The sequence below is a fragment of the Hermetia illucens genome, chromosome 5, assembly GCF_905115235.1.
Source record: "Hermetia illucens chromosome 5, iHerIll2.2.curated.20191125, whole genome shotgun sequence".
Classification (NCBI taxonomy): domain Eukaryota; kingdom Metazoa; phylum Arthropoda; class Insecta; order Diptera; family Stratiomyidae; genus Hermetia; species Hermetia illucens.
Genome location: NC_051853.1, coordinates 50208844 through 50232900, shown reverse-complemented (window position 1 = coordinate 50232900; position 24057 = coordinate 50208844). Strand labels below are relative to the sequence as shown.

General features: G+C 38.5%; 1 protein-coding gene across 1 annotated transcript in view; it reads left to right on the top strand.

Moving 5' to 3' along the window:
• LOC119657358 (low-density lipoprotein receptor-related protein 2) overlaps positions 1-24057 on the top strand; it is a 392732-nt gene that overhangs the window by 48328 nt on the left and 320347 nt on the right. Inside the window, exon 2 of the mRNA XM_038064231.1 lies at positions 2720-3270. Coding sequence (XP_037920159.1) covers positions 2925-3270 — 346 coding nt within the window. The 5' untranslated portion in view covers positions 2720-2924. The remainder of the gene's footprint in view (positions 1-2719; positions 3271-24057) is intronic.

The window sequence follows — 24057 nt, the reverse complement described above, 5'->3', positions numbered from 1 at the left end:
AGATTGAAGAAGGTTATCTGAAAATTCGAAGACGGTTGGTTTTTATTTTGTAGCGCGGCGTACCAGTCAGTTGCAGAAAGGACCTTATTCATTTTGTAAAATGACCAGCAATGCCTTTTCTTCCTATTTAGAAAATCAGTTGAGAAACTTCATCCTTATAGTCTGACTGTAAAAAATTATTCCAAAATGAAAAATTGAAGAAAAAAAGAAAAGTTTGGTGTAAATCTCAACATAATAAACAAAATTCCTACAACCGCAAATAAAAGTTATTTCACATCAACCTTCATAAAACACAGCATAATATTGAAGTAGATGAGGTGGCAACTCCAATTTTTGGTGAGCTATGGTTGCTTCCAGTTTTTCCCTTAAGAACATTTTCAGTTTCACTTTTCAGAAGTGAAAACTATCAACTCTTGAAGACAACTACCTAAATGAGGATATTAAAATTAATTACTAGTGATTGGTATTTCATCCCAGTATTTAATTCAAATGAGATGGAGATCGCTACAATCCAATCACACGCAATCATTACGATCTAATAATTTCCCGGTTGTGAGGTTCGTATTTCATCTGAATGTCAATATCATGAGCTGCTGAATGATGAACGAGTTCGTACGTCTCTATAATATGTTAATTCAATTGAAACTGTATCTACGCCGCGACACTTAGATGAAGCTGTATGAAAGCAAGAATGCAAAAGGAGATGGCAGTGAACTACTATTGTAGGCCAACACAATTGTGATGACCCCGTTCTAAATCTAAATGAAGTTGAAATTGAACTGAGAGCGTAGAGTATTTTTTCAGCCATTAGAATTGGATAGTGGGAACTCCTATTAAAGATACATACATATATGCATATATTCACAAGAGTGCCTCTTGTTTGTTTTGGGTTTTGTTGATTGATTCAGAACTTGGGTGGGATCCGCACGACCAATGCTAGTTGATTTGACAAACAAATCCAACATATGAAAACATAAATGGAAATTCAGGACAAAAGGTTGCTAGTGTCATAGGGGACATGTGGCGACTATAAAATCAAATTGTTTGGAGCTAATTGAATACATGATCGAGTATTCATCAATTTGGAAATTCAATGCGAATAATTGTCAATAATGTCTTCTGACGCCTTCCAACGACCTTTCCACTTCCTATGTTGCAGGTTAAATATAGATCAAAAGTAGAACGCGGTCCATTTCTATATACATACATAACATAATGCTAATATCATACTCGTAAAGCACTCATCCCGGCTCTCTATCCCCTTGAGTGCCCGGAAGACCCAGCCAGATTTCGCAATCTCTTTCCTCCTCATTCAAATGTTTAGAGGAAGGAACTTCTTAATCGTTTTATCTTCCATAAAATATTTAAAAATTTCATTAAAAGTTAAAGCGATTTTATGAGTCCCTTTTACTTTTTGTGATCAAGGACATACGTACACTACACTGAACATCCGTTCTGCATACATTCTTGTACTTCTAACTTTTTATGACAGCGTTCCGGATATTAAAAAGACGGATCCAACGACAAGAGTCCTTGTGGGTTTAGTTTTCGTTACGTGCGGATGCTCCAATGCCAAAAGACAATTTAACGCCAAAACGCAAAGCAATGTATGCATACAAACTCAAACATTTCATTATCATTGCTGAGGGTTAATATCAATTTTATGTTGGCAACAAATTCGAACTGAGTTAAACAATGAATTCTGCAAAAAATATATACTGTTTCGGTTTTATGGAACATTTTGGAGTTTTAAATCCTTATTAAAATTAATTTACGTATCTGTACTTGACATTCAATTTCCTCCGGAAAGAAAGCTGAAGTGGTGGCGAAGTGGAAGGTGTAAGGGCGGCAAAACTTCCGTCTCCAACCAAAAATACAAAAAAGTTTAAGAGGGGGAGTCTTCGATTATATCGAAGTATAAAAATACCCATTCTGTGTTTCCTTCCAGAATATCAAGCAAAGTTACTCGCAAAATGTCGAATTTATTTTTCAATTTATCTTAATTTTAAACAGCAATCAATTTTAAAGTTGCACAAAATGCGAGAAAACTTTTCCATATTCAAGCTACCGTTTTCAAATTTCCAACGCACAAAAGCAGGCTGTCTTCAGCGGTTCAAACTCGCGAAATACACACTTTGTATGGCAAGAGCATTTCAGAGCACTTCTTCCGTCATCATATTATAGGAAGAAACATAAAAATTGCATTATGAATTAATAAAACACGTCAAGTAGCATTAGCAATTGTCTCGTGATGAAAAAAGTTTCAATGAAAAAGGTTAACTGAGATTGAGTTTGGAACAAGTTGTCACTATTCAGAATAGTGCCTTAATGAGGCAGAAATTATCTGAGAAGTAAAACTTTAGACATCAGTAGCTGATGATCCAGGACTAAAGTAGCGATACAAAAAACGTGCCAACTCCAACGTGGACCTTCGTACATATATAAGAACGTGACTCTACAATATTCACGTAATTAATGTTAAGATACTTTTTAATAGATACTCGTATATATCGTAAACCTCGCTTGAGTAGTGACAATGAATCGCAAGATAAAAGATAATTTCTGCCAAAATGAAACCAAGTATAGTATTAGCAAACAACTCTCGAACTGCATGGAATATTTATAATTAAACTAAAAAATGTTCAAAGTTTTAAAAGAAAACTTTTGAAAGCAAATGTGTTTATCATTCTAATTATTTTCTGTCTTTCATCTATTTCAGATAAGCTTCAAAATCAACACCAACTTCGACTGAAATACATATCCAGTGTCGACTATTTCATTGAAATTCTATTCCTAAAAAGTGTATTAATGACCTCCAGTTGATATGTCAATGGTATTAATTTGTAAATAATTCATAAAAATCTCACTGAGATCGGCTCAGTGTAACGCAATCGAAAAGTGTTCGCGTAAAGGATCGTTCCGCAATGCGGGAGGACAAATTAGGCGGCAGACGTTTGGAACAGATGCCGTATCAAAACGTCAATATGGGACCGCCCACTATTGTAAATCATTCAATAACAAAACGAAAGCGGGCCAACAGAACCAATATGGATCATCGATATCAACGTCCGGAGAATCATGAACGGCAGATGGATTTGCGATCAAATCTCTTCAGAGGTTTAGATAAAATAGGTTATATAGCATTTTACATCGTCCTAACCAGTATCGCCTTACAATTTTCACCGGTTTTCGGTGAAAGTAGCACTTTAAGCGGCAGCAGTAGTAGCATTCTTTCTCCAGTACCTGGAAGCCTTCTACCAACATCAACAGGTAAGTTTGCATTGAAGTAGTGGTTTTAGGAGGCCATAAATAAGACGCTGATCTTATCATTGACGCCTTGGATTAGAACAGGCTTAGATGCCACTAATATAGGCAATTAATTTATTCGGCAACACTTTCCACAGCCCAATCAAAGGTATTAGTGGAAAAGATATTGATCTCCGTTAACTCCGCTTAATTTAAGACAGCAGTTTCACACATGTGGATAATTTTCGTTGAAGCGAGGAAAAATTAGATGGAGAAATTGCTGGTTCATAACAGTCGCCAAATATGTAAAACAAGTCGAAAACCAGAAGCTTTTCGCTTCAGATATGAAAGACTTTCCCACGTAAGAATATTTGACTGCACATTTGTCCCATTTATTAGTTCTTAATGTATATGCATATCTTATGTCATACTACTTTACTGTGACATTAACATTCAAAATCTTAGATTGAAATTTTGCAAAAAAGGGACAATTCTGACCTCTTATAACTTTGTTAGTAAAATTGCGATTTCCAGCAAAACTCAATGGTATCATCATCTTATATCCTACGTTAATGCCATTTTATGATTCTAGAGTGAACTTAAGGGGTGTTTCCAAACAATTTCTAAAAAAACATTGTTAGATACTATAATTAACCATATTTGAGCAGATATCGATATGAAAGGTATTTTGGAGCCTAGATACCGTGGAGTGGCAGCTTGATGATTTTTTACAGGTTTTTGAATTGAGTGCCTTTTGGGAGGAATGAGAAAGAAGTGATCTCTTTCCAGCCTCTACACTCCTCAGTTTTACATCAAATATTAGAATTTAGAAAGTACTAGTTGAGACCTACCATTTGCTACCAGATAACGACATTATTGTTGCATTTAGAGCAACTTCTAAGATATATTTTTCGAAGATGTTTTACTCTGGGCCACGTACTTTCCTCTTGGTAGAAGGTTAAGGTAGTCTTCATACCAAAGCCTGGCAAATATGACTATTCAAATCCAAAGAACTTCAAGCAAATCAGCCTGACATCGTTTTCGGTGAAATGTCTGGAGAGACTGGTTAAACGACACATTCGCGAGAAGGCGCTAAAGTTGCACGCCCTAAATGAAAACAAACATGCTTACCAACGTGCAAAGTCCTGTGAGACTGCTCTTCATTTTTTGGTTTCAAAGATAGAGGATGCAATTCTGATGGGTGAGTACCCGATGGGGGTGTTCGTGGACATTGAAAGGACTTTTGACCGTACGTCCTTCCAAAAGCTCTGTGATGCCGCCAGAGAGCATGGTGTTGACGAAACTCTAATAAAGTGGATCTATGCTATGCTATGTGTCCGGATAGCTGAGTGGTTAGAGCACTAGGCTGTCGTACGGAAGGTCGCGGTTCAAATCTCACTGGTGGCAGTGGAATTTGTGTCGTGATTTGACGTCGGACACCAGTCGACTCAGCTGTGAATGAGTACCTGAGTTAAATCAGGGTAATAATCTCGGGCGAGCGCAATACTGACCACATTGCCTCCTAGTGTACCGTTACGGTCTTGAATGAAGTGCTCTAACACACTTCAAGGCCCTGATCCAATATGGATTGTTGTGCCAACGATTATTATTATTATTATGCTATGCTAACGCAGAGATTGTTGTGTGCTGAAATGGGTGTTGATCGCTACCTAACGACAGAAGCGACGCCCTCAAGGATTTGTGCTATCGCCACTTCTGTGGAGTATACTGATCAACTCACTACTATGTGAACTGCAAAATCTGCCAATACATGATCAAGCTTATGCGGATGAGGTGGCTGTGCTCGCTGGTGGCCGAGATCTCGGAATGGTGTGTAGAAATACACAACGCACCGTTGATTTGATTGACAGTTGGTGTCCCAGTCATGGACTTTTAGTAAATCATAATAAAACCGCAATGGTATTATTTACAAAAAGGATGAAACTGAATGGTCTTTGCCTTCCAGAGATGAGGGGTACAACCCTTCAACTCTCTGAATATTTGCGAATTATTCTATACAAGATGCTTCTTTATAACAAGCATTTAGAGAAAAAGATGAAACGAGCTCTCACAGCTAATGGGCTGTGTAGGACCTTTGCCTCGACTTGGGAACTTAGACCTGAGGTAGTAATATGGATATATGTTACTACCATTAGGCCGATGTGTATGCATCCGTGGTGTGGTGGGTTAAGGTGAAACAAAAGAGTTTTCGCTGTACACTTGCCACACTGCAAAGAACTGTGTGTCTGGGTATCACCGATGTCATGAGCTCCAGATCCGGCGCAGCTCTGAATGCATTACTCAATTTGCAGCCCTCGGATTTTTTTATTCAGAGCACTGCAATGAGAGCAACTCATAGACTAATTCGATTAGGTCTCTGGGAAAACAATGGACATGGTGGGCACGGAGCATTAGAAGAGTCATTGGGAGAACTGAATCTAGTTTTCTCGATGCGTTCTGATTCTCAAATCCCTAAACATCTGTTTGGTAGAAGCTGTGATGTTATCTAGAAACGAAGAGAAAACTGGGACGAACCAGAAGAATGAGTGTCAGGATATACTGACGTCTTCAATACCGATGGCTCAAAGACAGAAAATAGGTCTGGAGCAGGAGTCTACCTCTCGAATAAAAACGGAAGGTGGGCTTTTCCGTTGGGACAATACACAACGGTCTTTCAGGCTGAAGTGTATACGACCCTAAGGGCGACAACCTGGATGATTGACAAGCGGTTGAAGGGCAGGCGCATCGCAATCTGTAGCGATAGTGAAGCTGCATTGAGGGCGTTGAGTAATACTTTGATCACTTCAAAAATCATGTTTATCTTCAGTCTAACTCTATCTGCCTTCCTTTCCAAATCCAGACACACTTGGGCAAGGTCCATAATCCGATGAGAGAGGAAACAGATAGACGGACCTCAAAATCCTCTTAAATTTCACCTTGGTGTATCACGTGGCATTCTGCGTTATCGTATGTTGCTCTGTAATGGCTATCAGTTTCTTCGGAATACCCCTCCTGCCTAGAGCACTTCAGATACACTCTGTGTCAGTGTCGGCTTTTTAATTCCAAAAGTACTAAATTTAGTACTCCAGCACTTTTTCTCATTTTTCTGTACTTTTTAAGTTAAATAGATCCTTTTAAGTACTTTTCAACACCGATTGAATTTTAAGTGACAACGTTAACCATTGCCACTTCCTGAAATGTCGTCACTTGGTGGAATCGAATTTCCCTAAAATCACAAAAACACTACATCATGAAGTTGATGAAAAATTAGTTTGACATAAAGTGGAACGACCTCCTGCGGAAACTGGCAGTTCGAAATCAATGTGACCTCATTCTCGATTAACGGAAAAGCCAGAAGACCTCGACATTGAAGGAAGTTTTCATAACATTCACGGGTAGACAGGCGACAACAGATTCGCGTTGGCTACCACTTGGCTTTCCAGATTACATAGTGTAGAAGGGGAGAGGAGTACACCTCAGAGTTGGGCCCAACATGTCCAACTTATTTCGTCTGAATTCACCCTCAAATTGGAGAAAAGGGGCATTCTGAGGACCCTCGCTATTTTTGTCGAGGAGCGTGTGCACATTCCAGAAACCAATTACAGCCCGTTTTCGATAGCCAAAGGTCTTAGTCATGAGGCAGTCCCTATCGCTGTTCGGTAACTATAAAGTTTCAAAATTTGCAAGTTACCAGCATACAAGTTTCTACCCCTTTTAGTTGCGTCTTAGGACAAGCAGGGAAAGGCGTGTAAATAGATATCATACATATGGGGATGTTAGCATCGCCGGTATTCAATGCAGTTTGCGCGCGCCGTGCGTGTATATATTCATATGTACGCATCAGTGTTTGGCTCGGATGAACTATAAGTTGGGTGTTATGTGGTTAACGAAATTTTGAGCCATTAAATCTTGTGTCCCCATCGCTTTGTGCGAAGAAGGAGAGTCTTGCTGAAAGATGTGTGGGCTGTCACCGCGTATCAATCCAAAATTTAACTGCTGTTTCTAGAACCTCGATGTATTCTGCAGAATTCACTCGAAGTCCTTGAGAAAAGAAGTGTGGTAAGATGACTTGTCTTTTGTTATTCACAACACTCAAAACCATAACAGTCGCTTCAAATTTCATGTGCATGACAACAGGAATCTGTCATTTCTGCGGTTGGTCTTTTGTGGTAGGTTCTCTAAGTCCCATATTGATTCTTATGTCGCTTAACGAAGTCTTTCACAATGACTTTTCGTGTACTGTGTAAACAACGGCCTCAGTAATCCGGGATAGTAAAATGACAGTAAAGAAGAGTCTATTCTACAATTTAGGCTGGTATTCCAACCCAAACCCAAGACGGAAAAAACCCGCAGATTGTTTTCTCATGTGTTTCCTGTATTTGGGCTGAGCAGCTACTGAATTTTCTTTGCGGGTCTGCCTCCACTTTAACAGATGTCCGGGAGTTACAGGAAAAAATCAAGACTTCGGTAAGCCAGAACACTTGAATGTAGTGCACATTATGCCCGAATACTTGAATTCAACAGCAACATATTTTTAGAGCCCATAAAAACACATAAAATCTGAAATAAAATTATTAGATAATCTAGAGAAATATATGGAATAATTGTTTCACATTTCGTTACCTTCACCTAGTTGTTCATCATGCTTAATTACTTTTAGTTCAACAATAATTTTTAATCCTTTAAATCCGTGCTTGTACGGATACAGAAATACAAAACATTTAGCGCTTCCATACAAATGAACTGCAGTAACTTGTTATTCAACTCATTCCTAATTTAATAACATGAAAGCAACGTCGAATTACACCCCGACTGAAACCGTACATGAAAAGTGCTTTATTTTCACGTATAAGAACCTACAGATTGTGTAATCTGCAATCCATTTGTAGATTTTATCCGAAATCAATATTAATATTGCATCCACTTATATTTGGAACATTTGAAAAAGTACGCATTTGAGTACTTCCACGGATCTATTGAATAAGGATCCGAAAACGGAGTGTACGTGGGCATGTTGGAATGGAGAAACATACATAATGTATGTAATGTATGGGGAAATTTTGCTTGTCTGCCTATGAAATGATATTATATATATGAATATATCATAATATGGTGGGGATAATTGGAAACCAGTGTGGTGTCAGAATTGGAAATCAATATCCACTTTAAGGGAAAATATCGTGACAGCTACGGAATAGCAAATTGTATGATCTTTTCCAGTGAAGTCGAAATTTCCTTAATAAATAGAAGAATCTTGAATTTTGTATGGTTCCCGCCTTTTTAGGGTTTTGTGTAGAACAAATGGATTCAGGGCCTGTCCATCTTCTTTTTGGAAGGTGCAAAGTTTAAAAAGCTGTCACTGACTAGTAACGCTTTTACCCACTGAACTCTACTCCTTACATTCTCTTCGCAAGATTTCCATATATCATAGTATATATCACGGGGCTGGATCAGATTTTTCGTGGTGCTTGTACACGCATTCGTATCTTTTTTGATCCTTTTTTGTTCTAACTTCTTCCTGCCTAAGCTTCTTATGGATGCCTGTTCAGTCTGTATTCCCTTCAACTTTAACATACATATGTTCCAGCTGTTATTGGATTTTAAGTGCTTAGTCGTTGTACCTTCTAATTCGGTCCTTTGGGCTGCCGACCGCGGACATCGGAATAAAACATTTTCTGCGTCTTCTAAAAAATTCGGGCACTTTGGGTCATATGGTGATTCCTTACGCCCAAAGCGGTAGAGGCATTCTCGATAACCTCCGTGCCCGTTCAGAAGCTATGTTGGATCAAAACTTTGCCGTGGGGTTATTCGATCAACTTCGGAATATCGCCCCTCCCCCATTCAATGGATCCAACGGCCTTGTTGCTTATCATTCTGCGATGATTTCTCTCCGTGTGAACTGCCAGTACTTCGGTTTGCTTAAATGAACTACCAATGTTTTAATTGTACAGCCTTTATCCTCTTCGAGTCCGGTTTAAGCTATGCTAGCCATCAAATTAAAGAAACCTCTCAGAGAGACCACGTTCCTTTTCGCGAAACAGAAGTAATCCGTTCAAATAATTTGCCACTGTAATTATTCAGGCATATCGGCCTGTAGGACAAAAGTTAACTCAAAGATTTTTTTGACTTAGAAATGAGTATTAGCTTTTGCTTCTCCCACTTTGTGAGAAATGCTTCTTCTTCACAACATGGGAGAAATGCCCCGCCAGAATATTTGGCGCTATCTTAATTACTGCCTTAAGTGCTTTGTTGGTGAGCCAGGTGCTCTATTTTCGACTATTTCATTTACCATTAGAACTTCGGCGGGATCTACCCCGACAGTGAGAAGGTTTGTGGTGGTCACATTTTGTGGTAAACGGTTCGTCACTGCCTCGTGTAGCAGATTAGAGTAACTGATTCGTGGAAATCATTTGTCTTGAATTTTAGAACTGTTTTCTGTACTCAACTTCCTTACACAGTCATTTTTACCTGCTTTTGGTAATCAGATGCAATTTTTTCCGCGCCTCTTTGTATTGCTAATGTATTTGGTCGTATCCAGATCGGTTTCTGGTTGCTTTTCTGCGTCTTTTGGCTTTAAACAAAGCCTTGCCGCATTCCTCGATCCAACCAAAAGTTCAATACTCGGAAGGATGTTCATTGTAACTATTTGCTAATCGGTAAAGTCTTATCATTCGTATTTCCTTTCAACAAATTGAAATCCTCCTCTTTGAACTTGTTGACTGTCCAGCTTATAGCTGTCTTCCTACGCCAAATTATTTTTATACATTCAAAAATTATGACCCGAGGGTCACTGTGTGTGTAGTCTTTAGTAACGTGCCGCAAGAGCTCCTACACTAAACTGTCTCTAACCTATGCGGCATCTGTCACCGATCCCATTTTCCTCGTTCAGAAGATATTGACGCATCCAGTGTTTTTAAGTACAAGACTCAGAAGAGAAAGAATTTCAAGTGATGTACACCCTTTTGAAATTCGTCTAAAGGTAACACAATTCTTCAGTCCATGCATTAAAATCGTCAGGTGATATTCTAGAGTTATTGTCATTTGCATACTCACTAGTCTTTTTGGCATTGATTTGAACTCCTCTGTCGTAGGAATTGTCGCTGGATCCTAAATGTAAATTCACTCTAGATGATCTTTGTCGTCTCGTCTATGGCTCGATTTTCATATGCCCTTAGCACCGCGTTTCCACTCTCATGTCCTTACCTTACTGTGTAAATCTTTATAGCAAATCCTGAGGAAGCTTGGCAATGGTTCAGGTTTGTATATATGTTATCGTTGATCACCTTTTAAATACGAGGGTTGTGCTACTGCCAGTGATGTGGGTGCTATTGATGAGATTTATTGATCTGCAGAACAGATAGTTGGCTCTTGGGTTTCCATAATCCTTAGCAATGTGATATTTTCTTCCGCATTTACGGCACAGCTCGAATCTGTTGTGGACACTTGTGTAGTTGTGTGGAAATACTAAACACCTCAAACATCTTTTTAGAGATATCTACTCTCGTGGTCGGCAGGATCCTGACATTTCTAGCATGGATAGCTCTTAGAATATTTATATCCTGTAATGATTGATTTCTTCGTTTTATTTCTGTCGCTCCCCTAGTGACGACTGAATTTTTCTCTGTTGATCTTTTGATATCTGACCTGGTTTAAATTCAAACAATAACTCGCTCTTCGGTGTTCACTTAAGGGGGTCATCCCGTATGAAGGCCGTTTTTTTGCCTTTCTTTGAAAAATTATTTTGAAGGACTGGATAAAGATAGAAACGTGATTTTTTCACCATATATTTCTTGATATCTCTAGTATATGTGATAAATTTTTCAGCTTGATATCGTAGTTAATTTTTGGAATACGTGTTAATTTATGCACCCATCTCCAAAAAAAGATGTTTTTCTGCTGCCACGCTGGAGGGCGCTGTGTTCATTTGAGGAAAAAAACTAAACGGCACTTTAATGTGGACAATATTCCACGGTCCGCAAACTAGGATAATTAGAAAATATTAAAAGGTAAATTTTTGGTGGGCTTTTAAACCTAATTTTCTGGATTTTGGTGTTTTTTTATGGCTTTTTTTATGAATAAAAAAAAACTACCCGTCCGATTGCAATTATCCTAGTTTGCGGACCGTAGAAATATGTACTAAAGAAGCCGTGAAAATTTCAAAGATTTTGGTTGGATAGATTTAGAGCTATGGTGGCAGCCGATTTTCAAGATGCAGTTTCGAGAAAAACGCATTTGAAAATTTAAATGTGATTATCAACAGTAAAATTTTAGCTCACCATTAATCTGCTATACCTGGTCCATAGAGAGCACCCTCCGTTTCTTCAAAAAAGTCTTGTAAGGCCGATTGTTGCTCTCTGGTTTCAATTCTGGCTCTTTTAGAGAAATCAGTTGATCGTTGTTCGGACCGCCAAAGTCGCGCTCCATTATGGCGGTCGGCATAAACCTGACATATGTGACCAACTTGACATCCCATTGTCACTAGGATTTTGAGAATGCCATTGAATCCTCCATTGAAAATAATTACAGTCAGAAAAGTGGCTATTTGTACGACCTTGCCCCAGAATGAAGGTGTTTAGGAGCGAAAGTCCAGATCAATGCATTTAACGACTCATTGTTATTCTGGGTCTCTGCTCGTAAACATCTGTTCAAGAGATCATCTCGTGGCAAATCTTCGTAGATTGGTTTGATGACTGTTTGAACTTCTTCAGTCAAAGGTGCCTTCTCGTGGTGAAAACTATCCAGTTTTCCTTTAGCTTCCGCTATGCGCCATTTGCACCAAATGTCCTCGCCTGCTGGACAATATTGATGCTGAGGATTTTCGTGTGTAGAACATTTATGGAGGAAAGTTTCCCAAATTTCTTGCTTCATTCCTTCTATCGAATTTGCGTGTCGACGAATAGCCAGCCCAAAAAATGTAGTGAGGTCTTTAATAACCTTAGCAGTTAGTTTTCCAGCCCCTTTTCCGCCAATGCCTTTGTGATTCTTCTTTGCATTTGTAAGCCGCGTTCCCATTCTTTTCTCGACATGTCCTACGCATGCCTTTTTTACTACCACGTATATTTTATTATTTGCAAAAATTTGCAGAAATACTGGAGAAAACTCCAGCAAAATCCAATATACAATATACAAAACTTGTCGATTCGCATGAAATACTCGTTTTTTAGTGCGAGCATGACGTTGAACGTTAAAACGATCTCCCTTCGTATGATCCATTGAAAAAAATCACTGAACACGCAAACAGCACAATACTTACAACAAAATATAACTGAGTATAGCTTGAAAGCCTTTCAGTGTTCACTCTAGACTGGATTATCCTTTTTAATCCAAACACGAAATAAGTTTAGACAATTGGTTGGTTTTCCATCTTTTTATATTTATACCTGTGTTCGAATTTATAAGGCTCAGGTAAAAAACTAACAGGTAAAAAAAGATTCGATGCTCTTTCTCATCGAGTACTCTAGTCGCGGCTGCAAACTCCTTACCTGTTTAACACTGTAATTTCTGAACGACTCGGAATATCGGAAAATCCCTTTGTCCACATATTCTCCACTATATATAGATAGAATTCATACAAAAAAAAAATCGATTTCTCCAACCCGACACACGGGATGACCCCCTTAAACGGTTCACAGTTTCGCGTAGACCGTCGGTCTTAACCTTGTACAGAATGCGTAATCATTTTTTCGTTATGATTAGCGCATTAGGTCGGCACCTCATCTGCAGCTTTACCTTGCTTTCGGTCTTAGTCCAAGTCGAATCTTCAATGAACTTTTTGCCGTAAGAACTGTTAGTTTTACTTGCAATAGCTTTCTTGTTTTCTCTGGAGGCATTCATTTTTTTTTGTGTCTGGCTTCATTGTGAAGATATTACTTCCCTATTAGACTCTCTCAGTATTTTACGAAGCTCCGGAGTTTCCTTTCTGGCGATAAACTTTTCGTTGCTGCGCTAGAGTGCAGGAGCGCCTCTAAAATGAGAGTGCCTTTGGCGATGATTGACCTGCTGTAGATTTTGTCGGTGTTCTCCCTTTGTCATGTGTTTTACCCAACTGTGAAACCCTGCAAAGATGGTACGCACCTGAGACTGTCATATTGACATGACATACTATATGCAGCGGCTGAAAATTTGTTTTTAAATTTACTGTGGATGTGCTGTCTGTGAAACCGTTTACATGCAACGAGTGGCATAATTTTGTGTTGAGCTAAAGGGGGGGAAGGGCTTCCTGTATGTATATATGTTACAAGGCCTGGTGTGATATATTGCTCTACCACGATCCGAAAAGTAAAGTTGCAAGTGTCGCAGAGAGGTAAAAACCACTTTGTGCCTCAATCAGTGCTCATCAAGGAAGCGCCCTCTCACTATCCCCCTTTGTTCTTGTTAGGACACTGTCAGACGAGACATCGAACGTCCAGCGGCCTATACACTGCTTTATGCAGATTATGTTTTCCTAGCATATCATAGCAAAGCTGATGTCAAGCAACTTATTCAAAAATAGAAGGATCGTTTCATATGTTATAGAGCTGTTTCGTGCATTAGCGCAACCTGGATGAAGTGGAATTCGACAACTGGCGTTCTTGTGATCGATGTTGCGATGGACTAGTGACGTAATACGCCATGATCATACCCAAAATGAGGATATTCGCGGTCGATATGAGGTTACATCAGTCATGCAAAAATTGTGAGAAAAGCATCTCCGGTGGTATGGTCACGTAATTCGCGCTAAGGAGAATTCACCTGCCGAAACGACCAAAAGGCAAGACGAAGCAGCGGTGGCTTGATGTGCTGGATGGTCATTTGTAAACCTCGCGACTGCATCCAGATCAGGCTTTTGACAGAGCAAAGTGATGCAACCGACAAGACACCCAGCTTCTGAAACAAAGACTGAGCAAAAAGAAGACTATAAATGAAAGAAGGTGCGAACAAAGTTTCTCACATATGTAAACAAGTCGGGGAAAGTGGAAGCTGGACGCTTCAGATTTTGTGTTTTCTTATGTGAGGAGCGATGCGCCCATACCAGTTCCGCGTGTACGTATGTGGCGCAGCAGGGTAATTTTTACTGAAAAAAACTTCTAGGAATTTAAAAGGACATTTCTACTTATTGAAATTAAAATAGATTATGGTTCACTTCGGTGGCAGAATTTTGACTGGGTATAGTCTTCAAGTAAATAGAATGGGATATATTTTGAGGCCTAGATTTCATATGGATGCACTCTAGTATTGTGATTTTTTGGTCCACTACCCTGTGTTTGACATAGTATCAAAAGTATGCTCAGTTTCGAGGAGTACTAATTGAACCTTTTCTTATGATACTCCACGCGACTATATTCTGTGAAAAACAAATGTTGACCCCCCTTTCACATGTATTGGGAGCCTTTCCTTAAACCCGGTGCAAAATAATGCCACCCGTTGTATGTAAAAGAATTCACAGACCACATGTTCTCACCACATTTCGGGACAATTGATTTAACCGTTTCCGAGTAAATCGGGTGTGGCAGGCCTTACACCTTAACCTTAAAAAGGCTGGGGAGAAGAATATTCTTCATACATTATTTTCAATAAATTTTACAAAGTTGGTGATATATTATTTGTAAGTTTATTTGAGCGGATATTGGAATGGGAATTTTGAACCTTACATTTCACATGAGCCCATTATTGGATGGTTTCCGAGAATGAGTCCTGTCTTACTTTTAGTGTGGACGTTTGACTCCTTACTCGCGCATTTTGCAATTTACGTCAAAATATCAGTTTCGGAAAGTACTAGTCGATACCTTTCATTTGATATCCCACTTGACTATATTCAGTTTTACATCGTCTCCTTGTATGCATGGAGAGCTACACTTTAGACTGCACGTAAATTTATGATACTCATTATATGCGTGGAATTTAATAGCTTCCATAAGCCCACCAATTTTTTTTTGTTTATCGGTCCAACCGTTTTGGAGAAAAGGGCGTGTGACAGACAGACAGACAGACGACACACATTTTGTTTTACGCAAAACCTTTAAAGAAGCAAAAGTTTCCATACCCGAACCGTGCAGCTTCCAATTTATCGACTTATTTTCCATATTTGGCGAGACAGTTTGCGAAAGAGAATTGTCTGGTAAATTTAAAACCAGAGTATTTTTATACTTTTTGCTCTCAGTGAAAAGCATATTTCGTATCTTGCCATATAGATTATCTGATTTTCAAGTAGATACGAATGAAAAATATTTCCTTCCTAGCAAAGTTTCCTAGACAAAATATAAACATTTGGTTGGGAAATCAATTCATAATAGCGACCTTCCTGTTCACCAGCTTTCTCACATATAGTTGCCAACTGGTCAAATGATCTGATCAGCATTTACTATAGCAGCATTTACTTACTATATGACATTCCAATACCCTTCCGTGAACGAGACATGGAAACAAAAATTTAGATAAAATTCTCAAATAATACCCAAGACTAATCCAAATTATATATTCTGTCAATAAACACAAAAACTACATTTGCAATCTGCGAAAGCAAATCGGGTGTAAGCTGCTATTAAATATCCATCGCATCCAGATAAAAGTAGGAACGAAGCACCCGAACAAATAACAGCAAAACAAAACTTACAAAATGGAACTGAAACAAATGGCAGGCAGGGGCTGGTACAGTGTTCAGTGACTATTGAATGAAACATAAAGATCTGATGTTAAATAAATATTTACCCAAATCACCTGATGAAATTCCATTGTAATGGGTGAACGCCAGAGCACCCAAGCGATAAAAACCCGGCCATGGCGTGGATATATATGGATATTATTTTTATTGGTTCATTTATTACCAAAACACCGGCTCAGGTGAACTGCAGAATGTGATAGGGGATTTGATAAAACTGGAATTTTTTTCCAGCAAATATCGTTGGGAATTTTTTGTTTATTTTCGAGGTTCTTCCCTGAGTCTGATTGCATAAATTAAATATAAATTTTAGATCACATTTCCTGAGAAAAATCAGCAAAACTAGTATCGGCACCGGCGGCTTATGGTTCCAACCAATCAGTTAAACTCAATCTAGGGAATTCCGAATTTCATCCCCAGTGGCTTGATTTTATACATGTATAGCCGCATATGAGGTATACCAGGAAAGTTTTTGTTAATATACTGAATCAACACTCTAAACGTAAAAATTCACAACCGACTGCGCCAGACATATTATTTACCATTACCTCAAGAAGGGATTGATTTTACTTACAGGATACTGGCATGAAATTTCCCTTTCATATAAATAAAAAAGTTTAGAAAGTTCCATTGATGTTGAGATTATCATCCAAATTGTGGATTAGGGGAAAGCCACATGTTACAGCTTCAATGAAGGGATTCGGTAGTGGCAAAAAATGTTGTGGTCGGCGCTAAAGTTTTAGTCTGATTCCAATGTGAGGCAGGCATTCTTATAAGGACATAAATCAGGCTTTCAGGGATTCCAATGTTAATGGAAAAACTATGTCATTGAATAAGTTAGGAATCTTTGCTTTTTCGAATTGATTGTTTAAACTCTTTTTCGGTTGTTTGGTATTATCAGCTATAGTGTGAACTTTTTCGAACTTTTCGTAATACGGCGGCTGTTGTTCACTTTCGTGTAGATTAAGGAAACTCGGTTATTCTTCCTTTTGGTTTATTATCTTTATTCTTCAAATTCCTCAATTTTTAAAATTGCTGCGTTACAGTTTCACACCTACTCTGTTGAGCAAATCACGTCGTTGACTGTTTTAACTAATTGTTATGAACGTTTTCAAGTAGAAGCAATTTTCGCAGTAATTTTTTCTTCAGTTATATTAAATTACTAATTGCCCTTAATACTGAGCCTTATCTCTCTTTCATTCTGAAGAATATTGGACGATAATGTGTAATGAAAATGATTATGATTGGTATGGGAAATCGGATGATCAGATGACCATCCTGAGTGGCTGAAGACGACCTAGAGGGAAAAGCTTCCCAAAAACCGATAAAGTTGGCGAAATTGATCTTGAAAGTCCGGCCGCAAATAGCAAAGTTCCATCAAAGTGGTCGGTTAACACGTTCATGCACGCCTCTTTGCTAGCTAGCCTGGGGAATGTTTGGAGATCCATTGAGCACTTTGATCCCTCACGTGTCATTTGTACAAAATTAACGTGTCTATACCGATGGGTGGGTCCGCACCGGATCTAAAAATGGGATAAGAACAAAGAAATTTGCGACTGCCTAATGAAATAAACCAGAACGCCAGCTAAACCTAGAAAATAAAAAAGGATGGCTCGACCGCGAGCGTGGAGCCGTAAGTCTCCAGACCCGAGCGTCGCGATGGAGAGGGAAGATCCACGACGTATCACAGCCTCGATCTTTGCTTCTCCTGCCTCAGATGGTTATTGAGGAGCGGCTCCTGAGGTTCCCTACCATCCTTGACATCCTCAGGCCAATGTTTGGAGGATGACCCTAATAAGGTTTTGCGGCGCGAAAGCGGAGGCGAAAGGGAGGAAGTCCTCAAATTAAAAAAAAATGTAACTTTATTTGAAAGGATATCGGTACGGAAGGTATTTCAGAGTCTAGTCACGATATAGTGGCAGCCTCTTGATTTTTTTGTTTCAGATTTTTCAGTTAGACAGTTTCTGAGTATGGTCCCGTTAAACAAATGATCATTTCGGAGCCCCCAAACTCCCCACCTTTCCAACAAATGTGAAAACTCAGACCAGTTTCGGAAAATACTAACCGAGACCTTTCATTTGATACCCCATATGACTATATTTGATGAAAAAAAAATTACACCACCCTTTTGCATGTACGGGGACCTCCCCTTAAATTGGACGTTCCAGGATGTTACTCACTGTATGTGTGAGCGCTCACAGTTCCCACCTTTCCACCAGTTTTGGTGTCAATCGCTGCTACAGTTCCGAGAAAAATACGTGTGACGGACAGACAGACAGACGAACAAACAGACAGTGAACCGATTTGAATAAAGTTCACACAAAACCTTAAAAAGGTGACGAAAGTTAACCAGTCAAATCCTTCGATGTAACGCAGATCGAACGTAAATAAAAGCCTCATAATCCAGAAGACTCATCGAAATGGCAAGAATGGAAATGTCTGGAGCCGAATATCTCGCTAGCTTAGACGTCGAGATCGAGGAAGGGGAAGACAGTGGCGAATTGCATGTTTAAAACAAATCAAAAAAGTCACACAGAAAACGCGTTGTCTTTCTTACCTTACAGATGACATAGCTTTAACCAGCCATATACAAAGTGGTTTCTGTTATAGTTTTGACATAATAAGTTTTGAAAACTGTTAATGTTGTTTATCTACAATAATGATCCTTCACAAAACGTTCGATATCTGGCCATTGTGCTGATCTGCAACGATTGTCGTACTTTGCATCATCTGTTACTATTCTCTAGAGAAAGGGATCCTTCCTGATGAGGGAGAGCAGAATCATGAGTCAAATGTCATGCTTTTGTTTAGTAACTTTATGCGGAACCCACTCATCAAACTTCTTCACCTTTGAAAGTTGCTGCAAGTTTCGAGAAACTGTCCAATGATGCATGATCCATTCGTTTGTACTGTCTGATTCAGATTCTACCAGCAAGCGCAGCTCGTTTTTCCTAATCACTTTCACGTACTTTAAATTGAATGTTCACTGGCTGTGTCTGCTCCAAATGCCTTAGAGATGTTTCTAGTTGCCTCATCTGATTTTGAGTTTAAATTCATAAAGACTCAATTCCCTGATTTTTTTCCTTCTTCTTTACAACCACTCTGGTGTTTGAAACTGAAATCATACCCTTATCAAATATAGGATTATTTGTAGTCTATTATCGGATACCACCAGTGTCACCTGGCAGCAGTTTAAGAGATCAAAATCGAAACTAACTTCACCCCATTGCGAAATCCGCATTTCATCAGCAAAAATTTAATAATAATTTATTATGCGAATCGCCCGAAGATCACCGCTACTCCCCATCTGAGCTGTACATCCAGTTGACTACAATGCCAGCAACAGCAAAATGAAAACAATAACCAAAGGAAATGAAATGTAAGCAATGAACTTTTATATGACGCTGATAAGTAGATAAATTTATGGAGGTGGTAAAGTTCTTTGAATTAATTTTTGAAGTACATAAAATTTTCGGAAAAGAAAACAATTTTTATGGTTCAAATAGGGAGTAAGTTAACTAGAAATTTTGGGCAAAAAGATTCAGAAAATGCTACGCTGTAGGAAGAGAAAAGAATAAGAGCAACTAAATGGACGTTTCAGGAACACATTTCTCCACGAATAGTGAAATCAATATTTACTGCTCTATCAATGGAGATGTAGATCGACTTAAAACACATCCTCAGGCAGTAGCCAATAGGCAGTTTTTCAAAAAATTCATCAATTTCTTGAAATCATGAATATAATACAATTTCATATAATATGTGCACCTCGAGGGCAACAACATTCTTTTCGAGGAGCAGAAAGGCTGCTGAATTGGATCAAGGAGGTACAAAGAGTAACTTAGTTGTAGGACAAGCAACTAGAGGCCAGAGAAATCTCTTTAGGTTTAAGTTTTTGACAGCGTCCCGCATACCTGGCTAATCGATGTCCTACGTCTGTATCGCATTTATCCAAAACCTTGGCAATGAGTTCACCCGAGGATATCGACACCTCAGAGCCCATCCACATACGGAGAGACATTCTTCAGGGGATTGAGTTCTCTTTGGTTCTATATGCCATGGTTCTATATACCCCTAAGGCAAGAAGGTGGGTACGGATATGGGCGGTTGACGAATTAGGCTCGTTCCGGAAATTTAGGTAACAGGAAGCCAGAACCTATTGTCTTTGTTTAATACGAGAAAATAGCTTACATATCGAACTAATCTTTTAATATCTATTGACATGCAACTTGGGAACTTCCCAACATCGTGTAAACAAAAACAGGACCTAATGTCTTTAGTCCAAGCAAGAGCAGTCTTTTTCTTGGATAATTTGTACATATCCAAAGCAAAAATATGTACAGAACAAACATAAGTATCTTTACACAAGAAATTATTCCCATTCACCTACACGGTCACCAACTAAATCAATTGTATTGCGTCGTTATTATATCATTGAATCGTGTGCAGGTGTAACACCTTGAAAACTCCAGATTATTCTTATGAAATTCTAGGCAAAGAATAAACTCACATATGTTCACAGATATATTAAATTTTTGGGTATGAATGAAATGTTTATCGTGGATACTTCTCACGTACTTTGTTTCAGTTCACTTTAGACTTTTGATTAATTTGATCGAGTTATTTGAATGAGAGTTAACCCGAACGTGTGCATTCAAAGATTTCCTAGATAATACCATATGTGTTCTAGTATCAAATAAATAATCTAGTAGCAAATAAATCTTTTCAGGTTTTATCATTATTTTTCAACTTTAACGGTTTATTGTTAACATGCTCCGGGAATAAAATATTTCCAAAAATTGACAGTTATCTATTACATCCTCGGCGGTCATTTGAAATATCTCCAGGAGAAAGGCAAACTGTGATGCATACAGCACATCATTAGAATTCAATTGACCTAAAATCTTCATCGCATTAGCATACATGTTGGAAGGTTATCTCTGTGATGACGATGTTTCTGGTTGCTAACCTGTTGAAAAGGTGAAATCTGAAACGATAGCGCCGGACATCATCTAACCATTATGCAGATATCGATTGTCCTCAGGGCAAAGTCTGATGGTTTTTGCAGCTTATCAGTCTCATTCATATGTATATGTATGTAGTTAAATACATATATTATATTTCTAGCCGCGAAATAATATCCAATGTTATAATAAATTTTCAGCGCAAATTTTATTAGTCGGAACGGTTTTCTGGAAAAGTCAGAATACATAGAGCTTAAAGCCAATACATTTCCAATGGCACCGAAGTCGTCTATTTCAAAGTGAGTGGAAAACAAGCATTAAACCAAATTCTTTTGAAATGCTAATGGATTCAATTTGCATAAAAACTGTAATTAATTATTGTAAAGAAGTTGAAGATATTTAAGAATATAATATTTATACAAAATTATATATATATGTACATGTAATCAGCGAATCATAGTAAATCTGATACAGAGTATCTATAATGTAATAAAAGATACCCACAGACTTGACTAAGACTTGCATTCACCACAAAGCACATTTCCATGAGTCCCAAACTTTCATTGTGTTTCTACATCTGTAACACAATCCGGAAGTCTTAATATAATTTTCTGGTCTAATTCTAATGTCACATCTAATTTGAGGTTGTCGTATCTGTGGTGTCGGCATCGGAATGCGAGAAAATATTGAAAGAATTTTTTTTGTTCTGCAATAGGATGAGCCCTGGGTAGGTGCTATCTACTGAAATTCCAAGACGTAGTAGATACATTGATGGTGTGATGCTGTAGATTTATCGTGGAGCTCACTGGAGCGCTCTCGAATACAACGTGGTCTATTGTGTTTCTAGTGGATTTCTTGTCTCGAGTATCTTTTTGAACTATTTATCTATTAAATTCCAGATGAAATCCTCGTGAAGTCGCCTCACACATTGCGCGAGAGAAAACGCTTACGACAATTGGCGCAGTGCCGTAAGAAAACAACTCCATATTGAGCGAAGGTTCGTCACAACCATTATTCAGTTTGGATTAAGTGGTAGCCCGCGAGTGTCGTGGTCGCCATTGAGACTGGTGTAAGCCCGGCTTTAGCTATGCGGTTGTTGTAGGTATTACAATTCCAATCTGCGTCTCTGCGCCGACTATTTCTCAATGTACATAGCTTGAATAGGATAGGCTTGGTATGGATGTTGTGTGAGGCGGCTACAGGCTACGGCGATCTTGGTACCAGGTACCGACCGGTTTAATTATTTACTCGTTATCAAACGGTAGATGAACCGACTCGCGGCCGTATGGACTCTTACCTTTGTAGCTTTAGTACAGGTAGAACTGGAAAGCAGTCAGAAGAGCTGGTCCGCTCGTCAACTGCGTTAAATGAAGCGGAGATTATTCGCCGCTTGAACGGGGAAGACCCCTGTGCAATTGAATGAACGACAATTTTACTGTGATGTCATCTTCTTTCGAAAGAGGTGCAATCAAGCACAGAATAATTCATGCCATCAAATTGAAGGAAAAAGAAAAAAGCGGAAAAGCAGACAATACGATTTTCAGGGAAAGCTGCCAGGGCTTCGGATGAAATGTGGTACGTGTTGCGAAAGATGAGTGCAGTGTCAGGCGAAATTCAGATCTCGTCTAGACACGGCAAACAGTCATATTTTTGGCCATTGTACACAAATTCCAGATGTAATTGGAGAGTGGAAACCAGTCAGTGGAACAATGGAATGCTTTTCATAATATCATTAGTTGAATAAATATTTTGCGTGATGTTGCGCATTTGAATAAATAATAATTAAAATTTTCGAATGCAAAACGATTCAGTCGTAAATTTGCTATATTACGACAATTTTTTTCACTGTAGTAATGAATGGTTTCAATTAGTGCAACAAAATTTTATTCACAACACACAAAACCACTTCACACTACTTGAAAGGGGCACAATCTGAAATAAATATTTTATTATTTTCAGATTTTGTATCTCAATGTTATTAGTTGCGTGAATTTATATTTAAAATATTTGTCTTTGGTAGTTATCTCATTCAATGATTGCTATTCGAACAATTTTTGGGGATGCACCTAATCAAGTGTTCTTCTATCTAATTTTTAAGGTTTTGTGTACCCTACCCAAAAAAAAAAAGGTTTTGTTTAAAACAAAACCTTATCGGTTTACTGTCCGTCTGTCTGTCCGTCACACGCGTTTTCCTCGGAGACGATTATGGCGATTGACACCAAATTTGGTGGAAAGGTGGGAATTGTGGACGCTCACATACAGTGAATCATTATATATCCTTTTACGTCGAATTCAAGGGGGGTTCCCCATATATGCAAAAGTGGGGTGTAATTCTTTTTACCAAATATAGTCATGTGGGGTATCAAATGAAAGGTCTCGGCTAGTACTTTCCAAAGCAGGTCTCAGTTTTAACATTGGGTGGCAAGGCGGGAAGTTCGGGGGGTCGAAAGTGATCCTTTATTTAACGGTGCCATTCTCAGAAACTGCCCAACCAAAAATCTGAAAAAAATATGGCTGCCACTATATGATGGCCAGGCTCCGAAATGCCTTCCATACCGATATCCCTTCAAAGAAAGTTAATAATAGTATATTACTTTCATATCTAGTAATTGGTTGCAGAACCCCCCTTAAGTTCATCCTAACACCACGAAATTTTACAGTAATGCGAACTATAATATAGATGATGATGGAAATCGCACTATTATTGACAATGTTGTAGTAGGTCAAAGATGTCACTTGTTTGTTGGAAATTCAAGATTTTCAATGGCAATATCACCCGACAGTGAATATTCTCACATAATATATGCGTCTATTATGGGGGGACAATGGACAAATTCACCCTCAACTGTCTTTATAAAAGAAATACGCAAAACCTTTCACACCTGAAGCGTCCAGCATCTGGTTTCTCGACTTGTTACTGATATCATGTCGAATTTCTGCACTTTCATATTGCTCAAGTGTCAGCATTTAACTTTTTTTATATGATCCCCTCACTTTCGAAGCTTTCTCTAGCTTTTCGAAAACTAAAAATTGCATAATACATCGTTCACTTTTTAACTCAAAACCGTTGATTACAAATTTTGTACCCATCTCTGAATTCGGTTTAAAGTTTTTTTTCAAGGACGTATTTTATTGTAGGCTTCTAGGGTATAAATAATAGTAAGTTCTCAAATCAGAGAACTCTTTTTAATACATGTATTCCTTGCCGAC